We start from the raw sequence: 12,006 nt of genomic DNA on the forward strand, positions 1-12,006 counted from the left end.
TCAGGTCACTTCCGCTGAACCCTTCTATAATAATGATATGGTCTACAACAATGAGGGGTATATTAAAAAGTTCCCTTTAACCGAACTGAGCACCTTCTACAACGAATTCGCCGGTTTCGACAAAACCTCCATATCACTTAACTACTCGACGATGGAAATCAGTCTACAATGATTATTAGCGTATTCCTCTGGGTAACCACAGACATTCTAAATCGAGCTACACCATTCCTACAATACAATCACATCACTTTACTGTTCTACAAATAAATATATGGTCGCTAAGACATAAAAGTACTTCAAATCCCTCCCCAGCGAATGAATCGTTTACCTCATACTTCAACACTACACACACACACGTACTACACTTGTCTACGCAAACATACAGCTCCTACACCTCCGATATTTGGCTTCGTCACATTCTGCCATCCAAACATAACCATCCTCACATCCTACTATACTCAAAATCAACAAATACACCGATCCCTTACATACTTATCTTGAAAAAGACTTGAACACTAACAACATGCAAAATAACTGCTCATCATATTCATCAACTATTAGCTACAATTATAATTCTTGTTAGCCTAAAACATACACTCTTAGGGAAAATAACTTCATCATATATGCCTATAAAGATCTTTTATTATACGCTTATTGGCAAACAAATTTATTATATCACACATCAAATGTCACTTACTTCATCTATTTGCCCTACATTACAATCCCCTATCTTCTAAAACACTTTCCTTACACTTCTCGTAAGTAGACTTGCAATTAAAATAAACCATACGTATATATACTGCTTATTCCCTAAAACTACAAATATTTAAATGCTCCTTTTACAAACTCCATTACTCTTACATACTAATTCGATTATACCTATTCAGTCTACCATCATGCACCATACCCATTAATTCATCCATTACATATTTAAACTATTCACAAACAACTTTACATTCGTAACCCATATTTTCGTCCCATTATTACGCAATTTCCGAAAATAATATTCACTTTTACATTTACTCATGCCAATTACTTCTCTCTTATTTCATATTAATTGGTCATTTTTCGCCGCACATCGTCTATTCATTTTTACCTATTATTATTATTATTCAATATCATTTATTGCCGACATTTTTTTCCGCCCCACTTCTACTTTATTATTACACTATTCATTTCAGTTAATTCATTTCAATACAAAATAATATTCATCACGTTTATTGAATAATTCAATTATTTAAATTTTTTAATCTACGTGTCATTCTAATATAGTACATTAAAGTACAGTGCATTTTTACTAAATCTTTTTTGGCAGTGTAAAATATAGTAATAAACGAATCATTTATATCTAATAAAGTCTTGATAATTTTTAAATCATACCTTTTTATTATTCAAGTTAAATAATCGTTTATCGTTATCATCAATAATTATAAATGCATTCTCAACTTCACACTACTTACTTCATTTTTATTACATTACTCAATTATGTCACAATTTACCTTCTTCTATCTCTCTTTACTATCAATTTCATTAATAGCATTTCAATTGGTCCAATAAATGATTACCCTCATTTAAAATTAACGATTTACTTGTTTATTATTGTTGTTGGTACTTTTTTTCACTAAAATAAACCGCTTCTCTCACCAGCATTACATGCAGTCTTATCTTATTTTTTATTTGTTTTATCATATCTCAACAACTTGTATATATATATACTTATATATATATATATTCTACGATTATATCATATCATACTATTATAAATAACAGCCATTCGTACTTACATTAATGCTTATACTCCAATTTTTAAATAATTTTCATGTCATGGCGTATAAATTAAATTCACATAAATAACAAAAAAAAATTTACAATATTCATATTACAACAATTTATAATCGCCAACAAAATAAAATTCCATTTCATTATGCCGTCTTTCCCATCTATGTATATATATCTATATATAAATATGTACATACATAAATTATATCAGTCATATAAACTTGTTTTTTCATACATCTGCTCATACTTATATGTCGTTTTCATATAAACTTCGGCAGACCGGGATTTGATCGATGGTACATGTAAGGATGAGAAGGTACTCCGGTAAAATGTCTTTGACGTTGATGTGAAAGTTGAGAATGATGAGCTCCAACTATTCCAGGAGGAGGTTGCAGTAAATGTGTTGCACCATCACCAAGATCTAATTCCAATTCTTGTTGTTCTGCTAATTGAAGGGCACCAAATGATGCTGTTGCCATTGCTACATCCGGTACTATTCCCGACAAATGGCCGTCATTGCACTGATTACTTTGTAATTGCTACAAATACACACATTATATTTTATTATTATTATTAAACTATTAAATACACTAAATATCACTTACCTCTCCTGGAAGTCTATAATTCTCTCCTTCAGTTACTACAGCAGGAAGTTCATGCCTCATTCCATACGATGAATTTGATCGAGGAAACGTCATGTTTCGGCTATAACACGCTGATGCTGTTGTACTACTATTCACATTAACATTTTCCATATTTTCCAATTCCATTATTTTTTCGTCATGTTCTATTGAATTATAATATGCAGCATTCTATAAATTAAATAAAACAAATATCATTTCATTTACTGCATTAATATATTTATGCATCATGTACAATGCTAATATGATAAATGAGACCTCTTGATCTATTATCCATCGGATAAACCATTACAGTTATATGTAACGATAAGTTTTGCCAATCCCACGTCATACGTACTACATACGATACATGTAATGTCAATGTCATTGTGCTAAACTTAAAAAGTCATTATATAACTTTAACATTAAAGATTAAGGATAATTTTTTTCCAAATGAACACTTATTTTCTCTAACGGAAAAGTGGGAGTTGTTAAATATGTCTTCAGTGTTAGAGGGAAGATAAAGATTTACGCATACAGTATAATTCAGTAGTAGTATTATACTTGCGCTTTATATAATTCAAACCATTAAACGGTCACTTCAGCATTCTACTTTTTTGCAACGAGCAGTATTTATCTATTCCAAACAATTGTGCTTCACATATTACAACTATTCAAACTTTTTATTATCTCTAAGGCAAGTTTATTTTAATTTACAAATATTTTACCCATTTACTTTTTTATTCTTACTTGACAAAATACTTTAAATTAATTATTCAAGGACAATAATATAATATTACGCTGTTGCATCATACATCTTATATATTGTGCAGTTCAACTATCCTAAAATATTTTTTTTATTAAATAATTAACAAATTAATCCATCTATTTACTTTAAATAAAATTAAATACAATCATATTCATGATTTACTCTAAATCGACATTATGATAAATATATGCCAAAGAATATTTAATTATATGCTTATTATGGCATATTTTATCATTTATAATCATTGCATCAGATTTCAATTAATTCATTGTTTTTCTTATTCTTTTCCTTACAGGCTTAATTCTATAAAAATAGAATAAAATGTTTCCCATCAAAAATTTTGAATCTCTTCTTCAATTAAATGTCAACAAAAATTTCAAAATAAAAGATATCGATTGGAAATATCTTACAAATCCTGGCGAAAATTTTGGCAGTCTACTTTTTGCTGTCAATGTTACTTTACAACAAAATTCAGAAATTCAATTACTACATGTTATTGTTAAATTACCACCACCATCACCTTATCTAATAAAACTATTCAACAGTCCTTTTACCTTCAAAAAAGAAATTGAATTTTACAAAAATGTAACACCAACATTATTACAATTTCAACGAGAATGTGGTATTATTCATCCTGAAGATTCTTGGCCGGGTGCTAAATACTATGGCTCCAGAATGGGATTAACAAACAATAATAATTTTGATGAACAAGCAAGTATTGTTTTAGAAAATCTCAATTACAGTGGCTATCAAATGATTGACCGTTTAATTGGTTTAAATAGAATACAAACAGAGTTTGCAATTAAAAAACTCGCTGGACTACATGCTGTTGTCATAGCATTGAAAATAAAAAAACCTCAAATATTTCATGATAATGTTATGCCTGCACTCAAAAGTGCCATTACTGAAACAGTTATGCAATGTATTCAAGATATGATTCAAAAAGGTCTTAAAGATATGGAATCAATTAATGAAATAAAACCTTATATAGAACTTGTTAAAAAGTCTATAGATATGTCTGCAAAAATTATTGAAACAGAAAAACGCGATGAAACTTGGTGTACTTTAGTACATAATGACTTTTGGATCAATAATATGATGTTTAAATTTAATGAAAATAAACAAATTATCGATATGAAAATTGTTGATTTCCAATTGGGAGCATATGATTATGGTGTTAAAGATTTAGTTTTCTTCTTATTAACAAGCCCAGAAAATGACATTATTCAAGATATATTTGATGATATGATTCATTTGTATTATCAATATTTTATTGATACACTTAAAACATTAAACATCAATACCGATAACTTTAAACGAGATAAATTGATCGACTTAGTTGAATATTGTGCTCCATTGAAACTTTCACAATGTATTATGATGGCACAAGTTGTTAAATCTAAACCCGGTACTGCTCCCAAAATGGAAGATATTCATGATAAAGAAAGTTTTCTTAAAATGACAGGCGATGAAGCATATTATGACAAATTACGTTTAATATTTAATATTTATCAGAAAAAAAATTGGTTTTTAGCTAATCAAAATTAACAAAAACCAAAACTTCATTCATTATCATTATTTTAACAATTGTAATTAATTATATTATTAATAAATGTTTATCAATTTTAGTAATAATTCAATTTACCTCAAGAAAATCAGCAACAGCATCGGGCAAATTAAATTCACGAACAACACGTAATCGTATTTGTCGATTTATTTCATGTCGACAAGAGAGCGGTAAACTCATGGCTCGTTGACAACTTGGTGATTGTCGTAACTTTTGTTCACGTTTTAACATAGCAGAAATTGTCATTGAATCTGGAACTAAAAATATTTCATTTTCAATTTATTCGTAATAATTCATTATTTTCATTTCAAAATTACTACTATCATTATAGTTTTACCAGGTAGAGCTGCAGCAAGAATATCTACTCCAGCTGCACCCAATGATCGTGGTTTCTCATCAACCATATATAAAGTATCAGGTATATCAGGAATGTAATGTGCTCTTCGTAATCGTAATAATTCCGTTTCTTGATTCATTTGCTCTTCGACTAGACTCTAGATACATTAAAAATTTATCATATACATAAATTTCATTATAATACATCAATAATATATATATATATAAAAAAAATTGATATTCATTATTATAAAACCTTTATTTCCTCATAATACGGCATAAATAAACGAGGCCTAACAAATAATCCATTCCTCTTTCCACCTCTTATCCATGCATTTATACGTAAATTTTCACGTTCATCACCAATCATATGACTTGGAGGGGTCGATACTAAACCTCTTCTTATAGCCTAATAACGAAAAAATTACTAAATATATTTTTATCAATACTTTTTTATTACTCATTTTTTTTTAAATTCTTATTTTTTCAATAATATACCTGTGTTAAATTTTCATTATTTGATGGTAACACATGATCCATTCTCACAAGAGGTAAAAGCTCACTTAATATCTCACGAAGTTCAATATCACTAAGATCTCTCTTTTTAACACCTTTACGAGCAACTGAATGTACCGTATGACTTAAAAGGTTTGGTTCACGATCTTCCATTCGTCGTATTAATTCTTGTTCACCCCATTTCAACACAGCTTGTAAAACTTCAAGTTCACTTGCTTGAAGAAAATGACTCTGAAGAGCTTGTAATAAATGCGTATGATCTAATTGATATAAAACTGGTGAAGACGCTAACGATTGGAATTCTTCTCTCAAAAAATGTAACGCTTGTCGATGGACCCACGCTGAACCATGTGGTTGACTCCCCCATCTATAATGAAAATTAGCAATAAAATAAAAAACTCATTTTTAAAAAAAAAACACACACACAATTTTTTAAATCATTCAACAAACCTAAGTACAGTTGGTAATGATTCATGAGTAAGACACTCTAATATAAGATCTTCACATCCTTGAGATAAAATATCAAGTTCTAAAAATCGTCCAATTTGATACAACTCCATCGCTTCTTCCAACGGACTTGGACGCATACGGCCTGTATGCGTTAAGGCTTGTACTTCACCAAGACTTCCTGTACTACTTCCACAACCACTTCCTCGAAGAATTAATGAAAGATCAACTGTATCTAAATATACAGCATTTAATAATACTCGGGCATATCTCTTAGGAATAACACATTCATCGAGAACTATTCTAGTTGGTATATGAAGAGCTCGTTCTGTGTGATCTTCACCTGACCTTGAACGTCGTTGAATCAAATTCCGGAAGAACGTTGATCTAGCTGATAGTATAGCTTTATGACATGGTAATTCAAGTTTTGGTCGAAATCCATATTCTGAACTACCACTGTCAGGTCTCTGGTAATCACCATCGGACGTAAATACTAATGCTGCATCAGCATAATCTCCACTATCGAGTAAGTATCTGAGATCATGATCAAGATGATTTGGAGTTCCAAACTCTTCGGCCAATCGTCTCAATATATTTGGATCTAATGATGTATCATATGAACAAATATCTCCAGTATAAAGGTATCGTAGTAATGCAGAAAATACATGAACTTCTAAATTTGGTGTTCTTAAATCTAAACAAATACGAGCACCATAGCCCGGACATCCCGCTAATAATTCTCTAAAATATGGACAACGAGCTGAAAGTAACGCCCTATGAACAGGAAAACACGTTCCACGATAAACTAAATCAACATCCGTACAATGTTTATAATCATATAATGTTGAGAGATCTTGTTTAAATGTTGCTGCCGGTGGTCTTGCTAGCTCAGCTTGTACATGAAGATCTTTTAATGCTGCTAAAGCTTCATACTCTTCCAATAAAGCACTTGTTTCTAAAGGACTCCATGTACAAACTAATTCTCTGATTACACGACCATGATCACAAACTTTCGAAGAACGACGTCTTCTTATAAACTTCTTTCGTAATGTTGCAAAACCCGTCAATTTCTTTTTCCTCTCTCTAATATAATATAAAATATATTTTCATTTATTTACCATTACATTCAAGTAAAATATTTTTTTTACTTATCAATTTTATACATATTTCTTACCGTATACCCATGTTGAATTGATCAGTGTTTGATCCAGAAGTTGATAGTCTTGCCGCCTGGATGGGATCTCCTCCAATTGCGGCAAGATTTGAAGAGGCTGATGCTCCCATTCTTTGGGTCATACGTGTACCATTGTTTCTTTCTTTTCGTATTGACCAGCAATCACTCTTTTCAACGTCACTATCGTCGCCACGCTGCAACGCGCACGGTAGCAGAATCCTGAAGACATTCATTTCTCACCCAGACATCGGCCTAAAATTTCATAATTTTCAATATTATCATTTATTAATAGTAAAATAATACAAATCATGTTTCCATTTCTGCTTTATAACCTATTCAAATTAATTTTAATAAAATATATATAAAATATTGCTCTGTCAACATTGCAATTAACTTTATTTGTAACAAATACTTTTCAATGACCTACATTTTCAAAAAAATACGTAAGAAATATTATAAATTTTCTCATAATTATTAAAAACTATCCAATTCAATATGATTCATTTGAAAACAATAACATATAATTACCTGGGGTTTGATGAATCATTATTTTTCAATACTATATTATTCAATACTTTTAAATGCATATTTCTCATAATAACATACAAAAACATTTCTTGGACAACATACAGACGGCCATGTTTATATACTGAATACATTCATGGCCTAAATAATTTTTAGAGCTTCACCCTGTAAGAATCCACTAGAATTTTTTGTAAAACATATCCAAGTTATTCAATTACTGTTAAATACACGTTTTGAAACAGGCTTTTTTGACAATTTGTTGTTTTAAATCGTTCAACTGTAACATCCATTCTAGTAATAATTTTTTCACATTTTTCGACATTTTTATCATTTTTAAAATATTCAATACCTCATTATTCGCATGTTCACAAATTATCACTCATAAATCATGTATTCAAGTTACATTGAAAATACTCAAACGTAAACTATTAAATTGTTAAATAAACTTTCTGATAACATTTGTATCGTTGCACATCTCTGGTCATACATATATATATATATGTATATCTCAAGAATACTAATCAGCAGCCGTAGTTTGTAAACTGCTGCCAACATAGAAAAAGTATATCCATACAGTACAATTTATCTAAAATATTAAATATTAATTTTGATTGTTCAAAGTGAAAAATTTATTGAAAATTATTTATTTAAATTCTCAAAGAAATTTCAATATTTTGAAGCTCAAAATAACTCTAAATGAAGAAGAAGCGTGTGTGTAACAGAAGCACATGTAAAATTAAATTATGGCACCACTGTTTTGATCGTCATGCCTCTATTGACATAAATTGATATGACAATTGTTTTTTTTGCAAATTGTCCGTTTCAAATTATCCTTATTTAATTTTTTTTTCTCTAAATATATTTGAATCATTTTACAATAATAATAAGCACATGTAAAAAATAAATGAATAAATTATATTATGAAAATTTCTATATATAAATTTTATATACATATACATATTTTTAGAGAAATTATTTTTAATAACTGCTCATATATATTGTAATTAATAAACTTATATAAGTGATAATTACATCATATTATTAGCAATAAATTTTTTCATATATCTAATACATACGGACAAATGTCGTATGCGCTGCCGGCATAAAAGATTGATCAAAGGAATACTGTCTTACCTAGAAGCCCAAAAGTAGTTTCTTCCTGTCGCCAGAGTTTTTTTAGATGATACACTCGGCTTCAATAATACCTGGTATATCCTCGGAGAGCAATTACCGACCGCCGGTATGATTTTTTTATATTAAGTTTTCAATCTAGAATTTTTATATATCTTGGGCTAAATTGAAAAAACTAAAAAATTCAAGATAACATTAAAAATGAGAATAAAATGAGAATTTGAAATAACATTAAAAATGAGAAGAGACTAGTCTCTCTTCTTTGGTTATACAGTACCGGATGTAAATGCTGGTTAATTTTTTATAGGTTATACATACAATTTTCCTATACCCTCCTATAGAAAATTACACAGCATTCATGTCCGGTACTGTACATTGCTGCTTATATGTACAATGAACACCACGTTGTGTATAGATTATTTAACTTTCTCACACGCGCCGCTCATCTCTTTCACTCTCCATATAGAGTATTTTATTAAAGTTTTCCATAATTAACAATCAAATTGTTTATTACGTCTTCTTTTGTGATAATGTCAATAACTATGCTTGAAAACAATCAAGATAATGATTGTGTAATTTATAATAGCATCTCACGTAAGTGTTATTATTCTGATACAAATAGAGGTTATATTTTAGACTTTATTTTTGGAAATTTAATTTAAAAAATTCTGAAAATGACTTTTATTGTGATTATTCAACTATTTTTAAAATACGACTTATTATTTGTTTCAGCACTACTAAAAATTAAATTACATATTGCTGGTCCAGTTGTTCTTCACGCAATAGCACATACAAAATTACAAACACCGTTTGAAAAAATATCTGGTGGCAAGTCATTAGAATTATCTGATAATGATAATGACGAAGAGGATGAAGAATCTAATCTTATTGAAGATGATTTAGAATATTTAAGATCTCTTGATCCTAAAGACTGGAAAAATCAAGATCATTATGCAGTTTTAGGATTAAAAAGATTTCGATTTGAAGCATCGGAAGATCTTATTAAACAAGCATGTATGGTATTTTTGATCGTAATAATTTAATTTAATATTGGTAAAATAAATAAACTATTAACTTGATACATTTTTAGATAAACAAAAAATACTCAAACATCATCCTGATAAACGGAAAGCAATGGGAGAAGAAATACGTCCTGATGATGATTATTTTACGTGTATTACTCGTGCTTGGGAGATGTTAGGTAATCCAACAAAGAGACGTAGTTATGATAGCGTAGATCCATTCTTCGATGATACCGTTCCTGATGAAAAAGATGCAAAAATTGAATTTTATGATACGATGGGTAGAGCATTTGAAGATAACGCACGATGGTCTGTAAAACAACCTGTACCATTACTTGGTGATCAAGATACTTCAAGGGAAGATGTAGAAAAGTTTTATTCATTTTGGTATGACTTTGAATCTTGGCGTGAATATTCTTATCTTGATGAAGAAGATAAAGAGTCCGGTCAAGACCGTGATATGAGAAAATGGATTGAAAAAAAAAACAAAGCTACCCGCTCTAAAAGAAAGAAAGAGGAAATGGCAAGAATACGTTCTCTTGTCGATACTGCATATGCCGTAGATCCTCGTATTAAAAAATTCCAACAAGAAGATAAAGATAAAAAATTAGCTGCTAAAAGAGCAAAACAAGAAGCTGCTAAAGCTCGTCAAATGGAAGAAGAAAGGTTAGCAAAAGAGGCTGCACGAAAAGAACGTGAAGAAAAGGAAAAACGTGAATTAGAGGAAAAAGCTCGACAAGATTTATTAAAACAAGAACGTGAAGCAATGAAAAAAGCTTTAAAAAAAGAACGAAAAGCTTTAAGAGATGTTTGCAAAACTGGAAATTATTTTGCTGATAATCCTCAAGAAAGTATCAAACATATGGAAAGTGTAGAGAAAATGTGTGAATTATTTAAATTAAATCAATTGGAAGAAGCAATTAAAGAAATACAGTCCCAAGGTCGAGATGGCTTTCTTCGAATTATAAATGAAACAGAAAGTAAAATTGAAGCTGAACGACGTGCAGCTTCAGCAGAAGGAAATCCATCAGATTCACGCAATCCTTTAGAAAAACAAGTAAAAGCTCATCTTGTTCCTTGGTCGGAACATGATCTTCAATTATTGATCAAAGCAGTAAATCTTTTTCCCGCTGGTTCAAATCAACGTTGGGAAGTCGTTGCCAATTTTATTAATCAACATTCTAATAATGGCACTATTCGTGATGCAAAAGAAGTTTTAGCTAAAGCTAAAGATCTTCAATCTACTGATTTTAGTAAATCAAGCCTCAAACAGCAAGCAAATACAAAAGCTTTTCAAAATTTTATTACTGAAAAAAAAAATAAAGAACCTATTAATGAACGTATGCCTGCAGTAGTGACAGAAAGATTAGATTCTCCTATTAAAAATTCGGAATCTAATCAACCCAAAACTAATGAAAATAAATCATCGCCGCCATGGACTCCTTCTGAGCAAAAACTTCTTGAACAGGCATTAAAAACTTACTCTAATATAACAGAAGCGCACGAACGATGGGATCTAATATCAAATTGTATACCTACTAGAACGAAAAAAGAATGTATGAGACGATATAAAGTAAGTTTAACCGTAGATACTTATTTTTATTATAAATTAAATTTAATAATATTAAAATTTTTATTTTTTCAGGAACTCGTGGAACTTATAAAAGCAAAAAAAGCAGCACAAACTACATAATGAATACATTTTATTTAGCCTAAAGTATTATTAAATTAATTGAATAAATTGAAAAGTGTACTGAAAAATCATCTAATTGTGCATTCAATTTTATTCAAACTATCAAATACGTTTGCGGTCAAGTGCGGTCTGTATATTAGCATGTATCATATTGATTATTGAAATATACATTGTATATATGTATATATATATATATATATATGCATATTTGAATATATATATATATATGTATATATATATATGTATAGATAAAACGAAAATCTTCAAGATTATTTATTTCAATTAATATAATATTTGTATGTTTTTATTTATTAATAAAAGGTATTCAAGTATACACACATTAGTTTCCCAAAATCCTTATATTTTACTTTGACACAATTTTGACAATAACAACAGCAATTATAACACAATAAATTCTGCGTCATTA

General features: G+C 29.5%; 3 protein-coding genes across 4 annotated transcripts; 2 read left to right on the forward strand and 1 right to left on the reverse strand.

Annotated features, from left to right (window-relative positions):
* Positions 1–624: 624 nt before the first annotated feature.
* On the reverse strand, positions 625–8,305 carry LOC118064507 (BTB/POZ domain-containing protein 7). Of its 2 annotated transcripts, none has more exons than XM_035079157.1 (9): positions 7,737–8,304; positions 7,209–7,460; positions 6,038–7,117; positions 5,570–5,954; positions 5,328–5,480; positions 5,073–5,229; positions 4,814–4,992; positions 2,385–2,591; positions 625–2,318 (listed from the first exon to the last, which is right to left on the reverse strand). In XM_035079157.1, exons 2-9 carry the CDS (start codon positions 7,439–7,441, stop codon positions 2,040–2,042), a joined length of 2,673 nt encoding a protein of 890 aa, XP_034935048.1. In that variant the 5' UTR covers positions 7,442–7,460; positions 7,737–8,304; the 3' UTR covers positions 625–2,039. The 2 variants fall into 2 exon arrangements, with proteins under 2 accessions (XP_034935048.1, XP_034935047.1); XM_035079156.1 differs by having other exon boundaries at positions 2,040–2,318; positions 8,083–8,305.
* On the forward strand, positions 2,768–5,985 carry LOC118064508 (uncharacterized). The gene is made up of 2 exons (XM_035079158.1): positions 2,768–3,096; positions 3,464–5,985. The coding sequence occupies exon 2, from the start codon at positions 3,490–3,492 to the stop codon at positions 4,714–4,716; it is 1,227 nt and encodes a 408-aa protein (XP_034935049.1). The 5' UTR covers positions 2,768–3,096; positions 3,464–3,489; the 3' UTR covers positions 4,717–5,985.
* Positions 8,306–9,249: 944 nt separating the features above from the next.
* On the forward strand, positions 9,250–11,817 carry LOC118064519 (dnaJ homolog subfamily C member 2). Its single transcript, XM_035079188.1, has 4 exons — positions 9,250–9,458; positions 9,597–9,878; positions 9,955–11,459; positions 11,532–11,817. The coding sequence occupies exons 1-4, from the start codon at positions 9,395–9,397 to the stop codon at positions 11,577–11,579; spliced, it is 1,899 nt and encodes a 632-aa protein (XP_034935079.1). The 5' UTR covers positions 9,250–9,394; the 3' UTR covers positions 11,580–11,817.
* The last annotated feature ends 189 nt before the right edge of the window (positions 11,818–12,006 follow it).

Source organism: Chelonus insularis, unplaced genomic scaffold (assembly GCF_013357705.1).
Source record: "Chelonus insularis isolate UGA/USDA-ARS -01 unplaced genomic scaffold, ASM1335770v1 contig_239_pilon, whole genome shotgun sequence".
Taxonomy (NCBI): domain Eukaryota; kingdom Metazoa; phylum Arthropoda; class Insecta; order Hymenoptera; family Braconidae; genus Chelonus; species Chelonus insularis.